Below are 15143 nucleotides of genomic sequence, written 5' to 3'. Positions count from 1 at the left end.
TACATCCATTTTAAAAGCTAGAATTATATAGTTACATTTATTTTCTCGCTGCTGGTAAAATCATCGTTTAGTGCGTGCCTGTATCACATTCAAAAGTAAATTATATCAGGCACATATTTCTCGTCAATGGTTTTAACTGTATATTTTACTATCTGCACGTAATTTTTTTAATTCTAACAGTATTAGGTGAGCATTAACATATATTTTATTGTTGATATATTTTTATATCAATAACAATATAATAATAGTACACCTGTATGTATATTAATTTATAATATTAATGTCGGCACAAAATCAGAAAAGAGATAGATTATAATTTTTAAACAATTAGAAAATTGTGGAATTCTAAAAACAGTTTTTATAAGTATATTAGCGAATTCATAATGAAAAAACAAACAAGAGAAGAGAAGCTTTTGCAACCATAAAATATGATTAATTCATTATTTATTATTTTATTTATTATTTATAAAAAATTGTTTATTTAGATTTTGTTTATTTAAATAATTTAAATAAGAAAATTACAAGAAAAGTTTATTATTATTTATAAAAATATAAAATTTTGCAAAAATCTTTTAAAAAATTTTGTATATTATTTAGAAAAAATTAGAAATAAATCACTCCTTAAAAGAAACATATTAAATAAAAACTCGAAAATTTTCTTGAAAATTTTCAAGTTTATTGTTATTTTTTACATGTTAATTCGCTGTGATTGTTATCATCGAAATCATATTTTGATAGGTCGAAAATAATTAATAGCAATGTAAGTGATTAATGATTCGTATAAATTATATATATATATTATTTTAAGTATTGTAATAATTTGAATCTTATATATTTTGGTATATTTTACAGATCAACGTAGAGCTTTAATGGAATTCCTTTGCGTATTGACAGGTAGAAATTCGACGAATCTGAGAAAAAGGAAGATAAGGAACGATCATCGCAGGGAGAAAAAGAAAGAGGTAAGAAGAGAATGAGTATATACGAGTAAATGAGAGAGTGGGTGACTGAAAGATGAAGAAGAGGGATAGAAAGAAGCGACGAGTAAAGAAAGAGGCAGATGAAACCGGACGACTGTGGAAGTGGTATCTCTTTGTGCAGACGGTTCTCGAGCATCCGGTTGTACTGGAGCGCGTACAGAGTTGAAAGTTTGCTTCGTTTTTTTCGTTGACTTTGTACAGTCATGCGTTGCATGTTGAAAGAGCGCGAATGAATGACAGTCTCAATTGCACGCTCGCGTTTGCCGCATGTAAGTTTCGCGAGTTACGTAAATCTACAATGAAATATATGAGTGTGAAAGATTGCATTAATAATGACGTCCATCCTAAGGACGATATTATAAAATCGATTATCCGAGAGTGTCTCCGAGAAATGTTTACGCAGACGTGTTGTCACTAATATGATTAAATGCCGATGAAGAGGTACATACATGGATGACTCGTTTTTTAATTTCGCCCGAGGAAGATTAAAAAAGAGTAAAAAGAAAAAGATTATTCAGATTGCAATTTCTAAATTGCATGAGTGCAATTTAAAAAAATAAATCGCTAAAGTGATGAACTATTTACTATTCTATGTGGTGAACTAAATAAAATCTTATCTATAGATTTTTTGATATATGTTTAGAATAAATTAATATAAATTAATATAATAAATTAATATAATATTTATTTATAAAAGATTTATAAGTTCTAAGAATATTTTAAATTTGATTTAAAAGATATAAATTTTGAAAAATTTATATAGCTCTTAAAGGATTTAGTAATTTGATATTATATAAAATATACATATAAATATCAGATATTATATAATCCAAACTAAAATTATAGTGATATAAATTTCGGTTCACGATGATTCAGTGCAAGAATAATTCCACGCTGTCGTTAAACATAACACTTATTTCCGTTCTACGTATATGTTGAATAGCATTCACGTGGACACCAGCTGTTCGAGACTTCAAATCCATTGATCTAAACGTAATATAAGATGAGTCGAAAAAAAGACTTGAAAGAAGATCCAATAAGTGAAATCGATCACAAACATAATAATTTAGTTATGCACAAAAATTATACAACTGCAAATCTCCTCTCTTTGTAAGATGGATTATCGAATTTAAAAAAGATTGACTTAAATAGAATTTAAGATAATAACAGAAGGAAAAATTTCTTCCAAATAAAAAATATAACGATTGTGCATCAATTAATGACATGTGAATTATATATTTCCGAAAAACTGAAATATAAAATACAAATACGGAATACGGCTAATTTTAAAAAATAGTTTTCAAGTGCACCTGAAAGGTAACGGAAATGACAACCGGACAGTAGTAATTTGCGCGTAACAACAAGCGACGACTAAAGAGAAGATAATTAAAAGAGATTGTTTGTGTGTGCGTACAATACAGGAATAATTTCTATGTCATACACCATGTTTACGATAAGATTCATATTGCTGGGTACGCTGATGTTATCTTCGACAAAAGTGTCATCGGAATCGCATCTAGCAAAATGTTGTCCGCCAGGAAAGATTTTCTCAGGATATTCTAAAGTGGAGTGTGTTTCGGTGCCGAATAGCATGATAGAACTTTATGTTCTTCATCGAAATGTTACGGTGGAGTTCCAAGGATTTCCGCAGTGTGAAGAACCTGAGGACATTGTGACAACATCACTTGACAATTTCGATTCCAATTTCTTAGAGGTAAATCGTGAAATTGATTAAATCGATCTTTTATGTTAATAGGACTTTGATATTTTAATTTACTCTTATCGAGGTAATCAAGCTTTTAATTTAGGAAAAGAAACGCATTTATGAAAAAATATGTAATAAAAAACAGAAAATACAATTTTTTAATTAAAACTAAATAATACAAATTCTGTTTTAATTATATGAATTACGCTAATTATTGATTAGAAGAAGAGGAAGAAAGCCTCAATCTTTAAATTAAAATATCAACCACTCCCTTACATGTTAACCACTCCTTTAATCTACCTGAGTATATTGGATGTATTACGTTTTCCCATAGTACAAAAATGTAAATACTATGTAAATACTATGTGACTAAATTTTCTGCAAAAATACGGAGAACAAGGACATCGACAAAAAAATGATTAAATACGTTTTTACCGTTTACATATGCAATTTATAAGAAAATAATTGCATGTGTATTTAAGTTTTAATAATACTTAGAGATCTTTTAATAATATTTTTTTTTAAATTAGCATGTTGATGCGTCATGTAATTAAATATTTGAATTCCTATGTAATTGATTATATAAAACGCTGTATTTATATAATATTAAAATGTATCGAATATTTAATATTTAAATACAATGTTAAAAATATATTATTTAAATATAATTTATATAAATATAGCATTAAAAATATATATCGAATCTTTCTCCATAAAATTGTTTGTAGGTTCCAGCTTGTTTTGAGATACTTTATGAACAAACAACTGAAGAAAGTACCGTAATAATCGTTTATTGTCAATCAAATAAAGATCGACAAGTGAAAACGATTAACGCACCTTTTCCGCAGCTCGCACATGTCAGAAAATGTTGCTCTCATAGTAGCATATTTGACAGCCGCACGAAAGCTTGCGTGCCTTGGCTAAACAAATCAGAGAATCTCGTGACATTTTTATCAAATGGATCGGCTAATGTAGATTTTGTGGTGATAGCTAACAAAGGCCCACCTATGTGCAAAGGTCCGATCGTAGATTACAAAATTGATAAAGATGATGTCTTCTTGCGGAACGATACATATTCGGTAAGCAAGGATAGCTAAGACCTTTAAAATAATGTGTCTAAGCTTCTTACGATTGCATGTCCTTTTATTCGTAAATGATTACCTCTATTTCTTTAAAGATTTAATTTTCTTAAGTAAATAAATTGTGTTCAATTAAAACATTTGTAAATAAATTAATCTTCGATATTGAGAAATAAATTTTAAATCAAATCTCTATTATAAAACAAAATTAATTATTTTCATTTTCTTGGCAGACTCTCTTTATCTTTAGATAAATTTACCAATAACATTTTAATACCATATTAAATTAACTTCCTAAGAAAGACAACTTTTCATGTATGTTCAAAGAAATTTAGAAATGTTATAATATCTCACACATATAATTATTATTAATAACATCTTATAGGATTTTTAAATAAAAAATTTTTAAATAAAAAAATTTGTAAAATATTTTGTATATTATTCAAGACTTTATATAATAAAACAAGAAATTAGCTGTTATTTATCGTTCAAAAGCATGAATTAAAATTACATTAAATGGTAAATAATTTAACAGGTGATGGTTCCAGTGTTCAAAAATAATTTTATCATCAAAGAGGAATTCTTTCTTACCGAGGATAATGCTTGCCTCGAGATGCTACCAAATTCCATGTTTGATCAAAAATTGGTAGCCCGCGTTTGCAGAGATCCGAATTTTTGTGACAGAAACCCCTGCATTAGAAAATGTTGCGCCGAGAACGAATTTTTTTATGTTCGGGGATGTAATAAACTAACGCCCGAAGAACCGGTTGAATTTTACCAGGCTTTTGCAAACGCCGTGAATCAAACGGAATTATCTACCTTCAATATGAGTAAAGGTTGTTGTAATAAAATCAATGTCTTATTTATTTCCTCGAAGAAAAAATTCATCTTTTTATTTATAATTATATACATATATACAGGGTGTCTCGAAATTCGCGAATTAAAATATTATAGTAGAAAAGTGTTCTCGAAAAATTAAGTAAATAAATTATTTGCGATTTTTGGAAAATCCCGTATGTATATATATAATTATAAATAAAGTATATATATGAAATTACACTGATACAGGTTTCATTCTAATTGCTTTTAGATTACGGGGTCTTGATTGGGAAGCCGTGTAAACACGGCATGTATCCCGTGGATCCGAAAGAAGAAGAATGGTTGTTGACAGCAGAAGGACATGTTCTCGCCGATTATCAAATCTTTGACCAGAACAAATACTGCATGGACATCTTTTATAACAAATCGGAATTTGATCATAACTTTCACTTGTTTATATGTTTCGAAAATCCAGAGACACCGCAGTATAGTCCAACGAGGTATAATTTTTATTTTCTTTAAAACTTTAAATCGCATTATTTAATAATTATATAATAATCACATACCTTTTCTAGTTTATTTAATAATTGTGTTTTTGTTACTCTACTCAACCTTTCTTGTCTGTTATATTTTCTTGGTAAACATTATTAAAAAGAGAATACAATTTATATGCATTTGATATATTGAAAATTATATTCGATTGCTGAAACATTTTGAGATATCGAGAAAGTTGTTTAAAAAAAATTTACACGTACAAGTTCTAACTCCAAAGTGCATTGCATTGCATTAAATTTCTATTGACGTTAGAGCATTTTGTAACTATGTATTCAAGGCTCCTAGGTCCTCCTCGTAAATTCTGTCAAATTTGGAGGAACTCGACTCGATTTGTTTAAGCTTCACAAAGTTTAAACAAACATTGCATTCCGCACAATAGACAGTGTTCAATATTTGAAAGCTGTAAACGTTTCGTGGTATACTCGATTAAAGAGAAGCATTCATCAATGTCAAATTGATGAAAGCAATGGTGCACAATCTTATGAGCATCGACTAAATATGTCGTTAAGCGTGTTCACTATAAAATATGTATAAAATATGAAACATTTGATTTTTATATATAGGTATCAAGTGACTACCACCCTGGAGATTACTAGCTGTGCTTTTTTGCTGATGACTCTATTAGTATACGTATGCCTTCCGAGTCTACAAAATCTTCATGGTAAAACGCTCATGTGCCACGTAAGCAGCCTTTTTCTGGCTTTTACTTGTTTAGCCATCATACCATGGATTATGCCCGCTAGCATAGTAGAAACAGAGGAGCTAAGAGCTATGACTTCGTGCAGAGTTTTAGGTTGGTTACGTGATACACCGTCATATATACCAGGAAATATGTATAATATACAAACAACGTTATGGAAATGAGAAAATATTTTTCCAGCTTATACCATGCTTTTTTGCTTTCTATCATCATTTTCCTGGCTTAACGTCATGTGCTTCGACATATGGTGGACTTTCGGGTAAGTTATTCGAGATAATGCAATTGGATCAAACGGGATAATCGAATTGAGTAAATAGGGCAGCGCGCGATTATTTTCCGAGATCGATTTCTTTTTGATAACTAATACTAAATGAATGGTAAGCCTTTTTTAATAGTTTTATGACAATGCGTATAGTCTATGATCACAAAAATTATTGTCTCATTTATCCGATAGAGCTTCATTGACCTTCTACAGAATTGTTTCTATCATCATTCTCATTAACCATCCCATCATTTTGAATGTGTTTATAAGTTCTCCGCGAATTCGTTGTATGCTACGCGTATACCAGTAAAAAAATATACAATGCCAAATATTAAACACTGAAATGACTCAATGCGTTTTATATAGCGCCAACGTTATATGGATAACACGCAGAAAAGTATTCAGTTCCACACAGTAATTTTAACTCGCGTTTTGTAAATTATTGTTATATTCTATATAAAATATAATTTTTAATAGAATGAAAAAGTTTTTGATTTTTTATCAAAAAAATCTGACATACATTGTGCAAAAGCGACCCGATGATTGCTCCGAATTAAAGAGTGTTTTGCTTCCAATCTCCCTCCGCGGTTACAAATGTTTGTGTGTTCAAGATGCTATTCTGACCAGGGGATTTGTAAATATACGAAGAAAATAGATCCCCATCTTGACGACTTATTTTAATGCCGCACGAAATCTCGATCAAAAATTCCACGAGTTAGTTTCCTATACGTTCGCATTATTCATTCGTTTTTTGCATCAAAAAGCAAATTATTACGTGATATTCATGCGATATTTATAAAGTTTTATGATTTTTAACTAAAATAGATTTTTCGAATTTTTCGAAGAAACGATCTTGTTGATTGAATTATTTTGGAGGATTCAATTTTTATGACATGTGACATGTCTCGTCATAAAAATGTTTCGTCTTTAGTTTCAATTTTATTCTGTCTCGTTTGATCAATATAAAAAAAGCGTCGGCTGAAAAAAAATTTTGCGAAGAATTTGCAGAGAAATTATCGCTCTTTTTGAAGATTGTCCTTCGATATATTTGAACTTAATAAATACAATAATAATAGTTCATTTTTCACAGAGTTTTACGTGGCAGTACGATTACAAAGGCACGTGGACATAGAAAAAGATTTCTGTTATATTGCTTATATGCATGGGGCCTCTCCCTGCTGGTGTCAATTCTAGCGATCATTGCTGACTGCACGGGTATCCTGCCAGATTATTTGCAACCCGATATTGGTTATACGAGCTGTTGGTTTACACGTGAGTCATTTGCTGAGACTAATTACCTGGGACCACTGGTATTTGAGCTGATGTAACGTAAATTTGTCGATGCTAATTATGAAGTTCGTGGAAAGATCGCTGACCTTGTAAAACGAGAAGGTTGACTCAATGTTCAAGATTTCACACACTTTCTAGTTATTATAATATGTATATACATCAGAAATAGATTTAAGTATATGATACAACAAGTTGCAATCGGAAAATTCGTTCAAAGTTTATCGTATTGAAAAGAAGGCAAATAAAATCTTTTTCTCTGATAGTTCCTATTGCAATTATTATTCGATAATTAAAAAGTTTCTTGAGTAACCGTATTGACCAAGCGGGAGCAAATTCAAGCATCATTACGCTTCAATATATAAAGTGCAAAGAAACTAACTACTCACGTAATGAGTATCGTTTATATCGTTAAAATAATTGCACTTGCTAATGATCAAGAGAGATTCGCGACAAGTGGTCGTTTACTGTTTGATAAAAATATCAAACTTGCATTGCTGAATCATACTTTTTAATGTATTTATATCTCATATTTGAATGGTGAAAAATAATCAATTTTTTTTAAATGAAAGTAAAAACTATTAATTATATAAAAATAATTAAGTAATATAATTTTATTGCACGTATGTATGTATATGAGAAATAATATTTACATTACGTTTATTCCGTCTTCATATTTGTGAAGAATATGTATTTATATTCTTTAATCAAATGTGTTACAGAAAATCCAGATTCATTCAGCGAATTAACTTTCTTTATCGGCCCCATAACAATTCAACTAATATCCAACGTCGTGTTCTTCGTTCTCACATCGGTACATTGCAATAAGGTGAAAGCGGAGATAAAAAGAGTAACTACGGATCCTACGGATCCCAGGAGCAAGCGATTTCATTCCGACAGAAGTAGGTGAGTTATTTTATTTTTTCACTCTCTCGGTGAGAGAAAAGCTGAATGATTTCTGTTTTATTTTCGAATCACACAATCATAAATGAAAAAAGATATTTTAGCAATAAATTCACGGTTGTCGCACATAAATTTTGACATGTGTGGTTTCGAAATTGTTTTTATCGTCTTTGAAGGGGAGTATCTTCTTCGAAATCGTTTAACACAACTTACGTAAAAAAAACGCAAGAATCATTCACTATTTAAAACTAGAAACACGGTAATAAAAATCACGTGTGTTCTTGAAAAACGTATAGTTTATACCGTCGAGTTTAGTGATGACCAGTCAGTTAGTCGAATTGTCGGTTTTTTTTTAAATATAAAAATAACTAATAAAGTTAGATTTTAACTACATATAAAATAACTTTATACGACTGTTAGTTGCGATTCCATGAATAAAAAAACCTTGATACAAACTATACAATTTTTATAACAAATACAAGAGAATTTTAATTTTCTAATAGAAATTTTAATGAGTTTAATCTTTATCTATATATCATTAATTTTTATCATTATTATAGTTTTAATTTCAGTTTACGCAAGCTTCTTTCATCCATAATATTTTTTTTTCCAATAGATTTATTATGAATATCAAATTATTCATCGTTATGGGAATATCCTGGAGCTGCGAGGTGGTGTCATTCTTTATGAAGAAATATTTTAATTACATTTACTGGCATTACGCGTTATTCTACGCTAGTGATGTCTTCAATTGCCTTCAAGGTCTGTTGATCTTTATTCTCTTCGTCTTGAAGAGTCGTGTTTATTTGGCCCTTCGCAGGCGATTGGGATTAGACGCTAAGAATAAACCGAATCCAACATGCAACGCGACCACGACTTTGCAAGATCCTTATAGAATCAAGAAAAGTGCGAGCAGTAGTACGTTAATGAGTACGTTTGTAATCAGTTCGGCGCCATAAGGTAACAATTCAGACTGTTTAGTACATAAATATTTTATGCTTAACTTTTGCGCATGTACTCGATACGCTCGCTTTATCCGAACTATTCAAATTACCCTCTGTTTACTTGTCAGATAAAACATATGCATATAAATAACCATAATAAATATTTTATTATATACAATATGTCCAACGGTTAATGCATTTTAATAAACTAATAAATTTATAATAATGAAAGAGGGAGAGAGAAAGACAGTTTATTGAGAGAGAATTTATTGAGAGTTATTTGTGAACGAATTATGTTCCGAACAAGACCTATTAATTTGCTATCTGGGATAATTTTATTACTCTCATAGTGTACAGGGGTTAATAACTGACACAAAGGTAATTGCATTTGATTGGACACCATGCAAATAGTATCATGAATAGAGCATTGTACAAAATAGAACATTGTACAAAATCTCCTTTTGTATTACCAAATATTATTGATATATTTATTCATAAATTATCTTAGCTCTCAGAGATTAAAAATATTTATTAGAAAAATCTGAAAATGGTACAAAATTTTATATTGCAGAGACGAGAATATTAATTTTAATGTACTAATGTATAAGAATGCAAAAAAATAGATTATCACAAAAATTAAGAACTATATTGTATATATATATAAATACAATATATAAATAAGCAGTGAATGAAGTACATTAAATACAAGTACATATTTTATATTAAATATAAAATTATGTATGTACATAAAGAATCATCGTTTAAATATTAGATGATCCCTAATATATTTTTGCGCTTTTAAGAAAATTTTTTTAATACGATTGACGAAAAGTAATCTATTAGTTTTATGTGATGCGTTTTTCATGGAATAAACTACTTTTTTAAATTCTTCATGCAAATAAAATTACGATCAACGACAAACAAATTGAAAAATGATATTGAAAAAATGAATATGATATTTTTGAAACAATAAAACTTCAGATAATTAAATATAATAATGCTTTTTAGAAAAAATTTTAAAATGTCTCACAAGTATAATAAAAATAAATTAAAATTATCGTATTTTTATTCCCGCATATTATGTTACAACAATTAATTATTTTCCTAATCAATAGTACACAGGAATAAAATAAATGTCAAAAACATCACAAATAGCAAAAAGATTGCTTTTATTTTTAATATATTTAAATGGAGTTTAACGATAAGATAATGGTTTCTTGCAAAACAATATGTCTATTTACATTAGTATACACCGATTTTTACATTTCCATTTCAATATCAAAACCGCCAGTAGCATAAGAGCAAATTTTTATGCCACTTTCAAACTTAAATCCTTAAATGTGTTCAATCTTTCTTCTACTATTAAAATATTCCTTAAAGAAAAGACTAACATATCATGACTATAATTTTATGACAAGTAATTTTAATGTAATAGATTATTTCTTTTCAACATAAATGTAATTAAATAATTAAAAAGTTACGTTTAAAATTACGTCTAAAATTACGCTTAAAATTGTGTAGTTTTATATTACAATGCGACCGCCACTTAGTCATCAATCACTTATCGAGCTTCTAAAATCAATACACGTTTAATAGCAATGAATAGTACGGACCAGCGCATAATTGATTGTGTTTCTTGTTTCTTACATTGTAATAATTTGTTACAAAAATATCTTTACGTGTTATATCTTTAACAAATGATTTCCTTTCGCAGGAACAAACGATAACTCGTTTCAACAAACATGGAATAACAAGTGAATCGATAAAATTACCATTATTATTATGCTTTATCTTACATGTTATTGGTATTAAAATTGCCAGCACTATATGGAGATATCTCTTCCACAGTCTCTCTTCTTTTTGTTTAAATATATAACAAAATCAACATTCACAATACAAATCTATTAAAATTTATTAAATATGTGTACATATAATAAAAGATGTTTTATAACATCTTGCTTATGAATTTCGTGCGCAAAGTATAGTCAATAGGAAAAAAATAATATATGAACATTATTATATAAAAATATATACATATATAATAATTTCTAGTATGAATTTTATGGACGTATGAATTCCGAAATCCCCTAGAGCCATAAAATCTTTAAATAAACACATCCTTTCTTTATAGCATAGTATAAATATAGAAGGTTTTCCACGATCGTTTTCTCGTTTTGTATAAAGAATGATTGCATTTATGCTAGAGCCATGATTAATCTGACAAAAATATCGATGATCTAGCATTAAATTGAATAAAATTGGAAATCCATTTAAATAATTCAAAACAATTCCATGATATCACTGCGATATCACTATAATTATTTCAGTCATTATTAAACTTCGTCTTGATAATAATTAATATCTCGCCAATAATAGTGTATAAATATAGTTTATGATTTTTAAGTGATATTTTGAATAATCAAAGTAGACATTTTCAGGCACTTTTGGGAAACAAAGACGGACTCTTATTAAATTGACTCTAAACGTGATTTAAACGTGGTCATCAGGGTTTTCTCTCGTTTGCGGTCTCCTCGAGGTCCGGATCCTCGTTGATAATCGATATGTCACGCATCGATGGCCTGCGCGATTTCCAAGCTTCCGGCAGAGCGATCGGCGTGGAAGTCTTCGTCAGGAGTTTTGGTCCCGAGAGCGTGATGATGATAGCACCCGCCGGTGCGGTCAAAAGCACCGAGAGGACGCACAACATCAGTATCATCTCGGCATATTCGACCTCACGTTGATTATCTTTGTCAACCTCGTCGAGGGTGACAGGACCTAGGGCCGCTTGTACAGTCGCCTTGGCCATCAATGATAGGGAGATGAACACTTTCTCCTTGAGATTGAGCTTGGAACCGATTCCGCACAGCACCGTTGCTCCGATTCGAATGACGATGCCGGCAACCAAACAGCCTAAGCCAAGATAGACGATCTTCCCTTCCAGTTCACTGATCGTGATCTGCGCACCGGTAAGACCAAACAGGATCGGCTCAAAAATCATCCAGAAGATCTCGAAAGATGTAGCCACCGGATTCTGCAACGATAAAAAAACATACAATTCTGATAAGATATATAATAGACGCGGTAAGCAGGGAAATTTTTTTTAGTTTCGAAAGTAATATTCAATAATTAAAAATATAAGAAGGACAACAATAGTGGAAATTTGTGTAGATTTGCCGACATATACAACGTAAAACGTCAAAACGTCGCGACTTTTCCACAGAAAATGATTTCCAAAATAATGATTTTCCACCGAATTTCCTTTAAAGGATAACCGATTCAGTATTCGGCGATGATATCGCATCGCATTGTCCATGCGCTCGATATCGGGATATGGAAATCTTCCAGCGTTGCATGGAAATGTAGAATATCCAGAGTTCACGCGGTGTGTGCAGGCTCGTATTTACCTCTATTGTTTACACGCGCTCGCGGTGCGTAGGAAATCTCGACGATATTGATTTATTTAATTTATTTCCATGCAATTTCCTGATAATGGTACGCGGTAATCTCGCAGATACAAGGAAATGATAATGTATTCTTCAATATACGTTTCCTCTTCTTAAGATAATATCAAAAGATAACATTGAACATTTTAAGAAATATGTTTATATAAAGATATATGTCAAATGTTTTAGAGAAAATAATAGATTGTATTCAATAGATTGTATTCAAATTATATAATTATATTATATATCATCAGACCTAATTTTACATATATGTGTTTATGTACATATACGTATGTGTGAAAGTATATTTGCATTCTAATTCAATTATATATGCACGTTTAGTCCCGTTTAATTCCACGATATTATATCTGATGAGATTTAATGTCGTGTAATATCGTGCTTACATACACGCGGAAAATAGTGGTTAAACTCGGAATAAATTACATCATTCATGATTATTTCAGACAAAAGGCATTGCCGTCGTCGCATCATCGTGCGATTGTTGCGCAGTAATTAATCCGACTGGAATATATTATGCCGACAGGCTTCGTGACATACGACGCGCATATCACATGCAGAGGGGGGTGTAATATCGACAGATGTGCTGGTTACAGTCACGTCACGAAACGCGCGTGCGAAAGAACGTGTCGCCGCCACCGCCGTCGTCGACAGCGGGAATGCGACGCGAGATGCGGAAATAGGAACGAGCCAGTTGACTCCCAATCCGCACCCCCGCCCGAATAGCGACGATACGTCGGCCTGAATATTTCACGAGATTCAAGTTATTGGGGCAGGAAAGTGAAACGCCGCCGGCGCCTCCCGTCACCGATACCTCTTCCTTCCGCCGATAGATTAAATATTTAGTATTTTGTATTTTTGTATTTTTATAGAAATTTTGAAATGTCGATAAAAGTATCTCGATGCTTTACACGCAATATCTTTTGGATTAGTTCAGCTTGTCGCGTATCTGTTATCTCTCTTCGAGTCTTATCGATGTTCGGAAATAATTTATAAACTTATAATTACATGCGACTAGATTAACAATGTATATATAATGTAAGTCATGAGAAATTCACAAATTCTCTATTTAATATCCGATATTTGAATAGGGAGAAGAGTTTGAGCAAAAGACGTATGAATCTTTTATCAGGGATTTACTCAAACATCAGAGAAATATTAGATGGAGGACTTATAAATTTTTCAAAGCTTGCTTATAAATCTGTACTTACGTCATCCACTTCCCAACCTTGTTGTTGCCAAAAGTAGCAGCTGACGAAAGCTGCAGCTACGACCGCAAGCGGCCCAGCACCCCCGAGCTCGATTGCCTCGCTGCCGAAAACCGCCAACAACCCACCTCCGAGTAACATCAGCACTCTAAGAGGCACCATGAACGGCTGCAACATTAGCACATAAACGAAGTGTTAGGATCCAACAGGAAGCGCCGTATCATGATTACGAAGTGATTTATTGATCTCATTATGAAAGATAAGTTTCCAAATATAAGCGCCTCCCTCATCTTGATATACACGCTCGATATATACGCTTGATACGGTAAACGATGCACTTGAGTAATATCGGGAGGTTTAAGCTCGCCTAATAGCGCATTTTCATTATTCAATTATCATTAAAATTTGTAGTAAAATCCTTTCACAAGAAAAGCCCACTAAAATAAGATATATAAATTATAAAAATAGATTTTTCGTATATATTCCAAGCAGGACGATCCTGTATGCTATAAATATCAAGAGGACGAAAATATATAGTCTACGAAGTAATACAAACTTAGCGACTGACAATAGGATATAAATAGGATTTATGAAGAAAGTAGCAATTTTAAACACATTGTCTTGACTCTACACTGTAGTTTAAGTTTATCCGAAACCGTTAAATCAGGTTGCAGCAAGCTAAGAATACTGCAACTATCGCCGCAGTGCCACGGCGTTAATCCTTACGTGAATGATACTTCAGATACGACGAGGGTGCCGATGTGGTAACCAAGTACTTCTACGTCGTCTCTTTCGAAAGCATTTGCGCTCAAACATTTAATTCATCTAAATTATCTTCGCAGATCTTGGGTCAAATTGAATTAGATTTCAAATTCACTTTCGCGATCGATGAAGGAAACGCTGCAGTATCGCCGCGAAATCTTATAATAGTATCTCGTTCAAATAAAATTATCCAAATAAAGAATTGAATAAATATTATTAAAAAGTAATTATATCATCAAATGCATATTTCCGAGAAGATACGTTATCCGTTTATCTTCTAGATAAAAAAAGAATTTAAATTGTCTATTTTGAGTATCCTTCGCGTAAACGAGGGCGGATCTATTTTTGCAAGACACCTACGTTAACTATAAACTCCTTGGTTATCCTCGATTTTTACATAAAATATAAAAGCGCATTTCTCGATAGATGAAAATCTCAAATAACTTCGAGAACATAAGAAAAGTAAATGCCGTACGTA

The 15143-nt window shown here is 31.2% G+C and overlaps 2 protein-coding genes across 5 annotated transcripts in view; one reads left to right on the top strand and one right to left on the bottom strand.

Annotated features, from left to right (window-relative positions):
* The first annotated feature begins 1061 nt into the window (after positions 1-1061).
* Positions 1062-12893, top strand: LOC145967947 (G-protein coupled receptor Mth2). 4 transcript variants are annotated; one of them, XM_083093061.1, is made up of 11 exons: positions 1062-1249; positions 1924-2694; positions 3414-3764; positions 4300-4600; positions 4855-5083; positions 5702-5931; positions 6019-6097; positions 7191-7372; positions 8110-8293; positions 8907-9250; positions 10949-12893. In XM_083093061.1, exons 2-10 carry the CDS (start codon positions 2413-2415, stop codon positions 9247-9249), a joined length of 2181 nt encoding a protein of 726 aa, XP_082949187.1. In that variant the 5' UTR covers positions 1062-1249; positions 1924-2412; the 3' UTR covers position 9250; positions 10949-12893. The 4 variants fall into 4 exon arrangements, with proteins under 4 accessions (XP_082949187.1, XP_082949186.1, XP_082949185.1 ...); XM_083093060.1 differs by having other exon boundaries at positions 1827-2694; XM_083093059.1 differs by having other exon boundaries at positions 1062-1421.
* Nha1 (Na[+]/H[+] hydrogen antiporter 1) overlaps positions 10387-15143 on the bottom strand; it is a 22128-nt gene continuing 17371 nt past the window's right edge. The window contains exons 5-6 of the mRNA XM_083093063.1: positions 13907-14071; positions 10387-12265 (exon numbers count right to left, since the gene is read on the bottom strand). Of these exons, the coding sequence (XP_082949189.1) occupies positions 11738-12265; positions 13907-14071 (693 nt within the window). The 3' untranslated portion in view covers positions 10387-11737. The remainder of the gene's footprint in view (positions 12266-13906; positions 14072-15143) is intronic.

This window comes from Camponotus vicinus, unplaced genomic scaffold (assembly GCF_025532165.1).
Source record: "Camponotus vicinus isolate PSW18456_S1 unplaced genomic scaffold, iyCamVici1.0 SCAF_3, whole genome shotgun sequence".
NCBI classification, from domain to species: domain Eukaryota; kingdom Metazoa; phylum Arthropoda; class Insecta; order Hymenoptera; family Formicidae; genus Camponotus; species Camponotus vicinus.
Note: the sequence above shows the minus strand (reverse complement) of the source record. Positions and strands in the feature narration are given on the sequence as shown.

Bases quoted from the DNA above. Each gene is read 5' to 3' on its own strand.
- LOC145967947 (XM_083093061.1), top strand. From the start codon at position 2,413: ATGTCATACACCATGTTTACGATAAGATTCATATTGCTGGGTACGCTG. The intron at 6,098-7,190 runs GTAAGTTATTCG...CATTTTTCACAG, and splicing joins GACATATGGTGGACTTTCGG to AGTTTTACGTGGCAGTACGA. The intron at 8,294-8,906 runs GTGAGTTATTTT...TTTTTCCAATAG, and splicing joins TTTCATTCCGACAGAAGTAG to ATTTATTATGAATATCAAAT.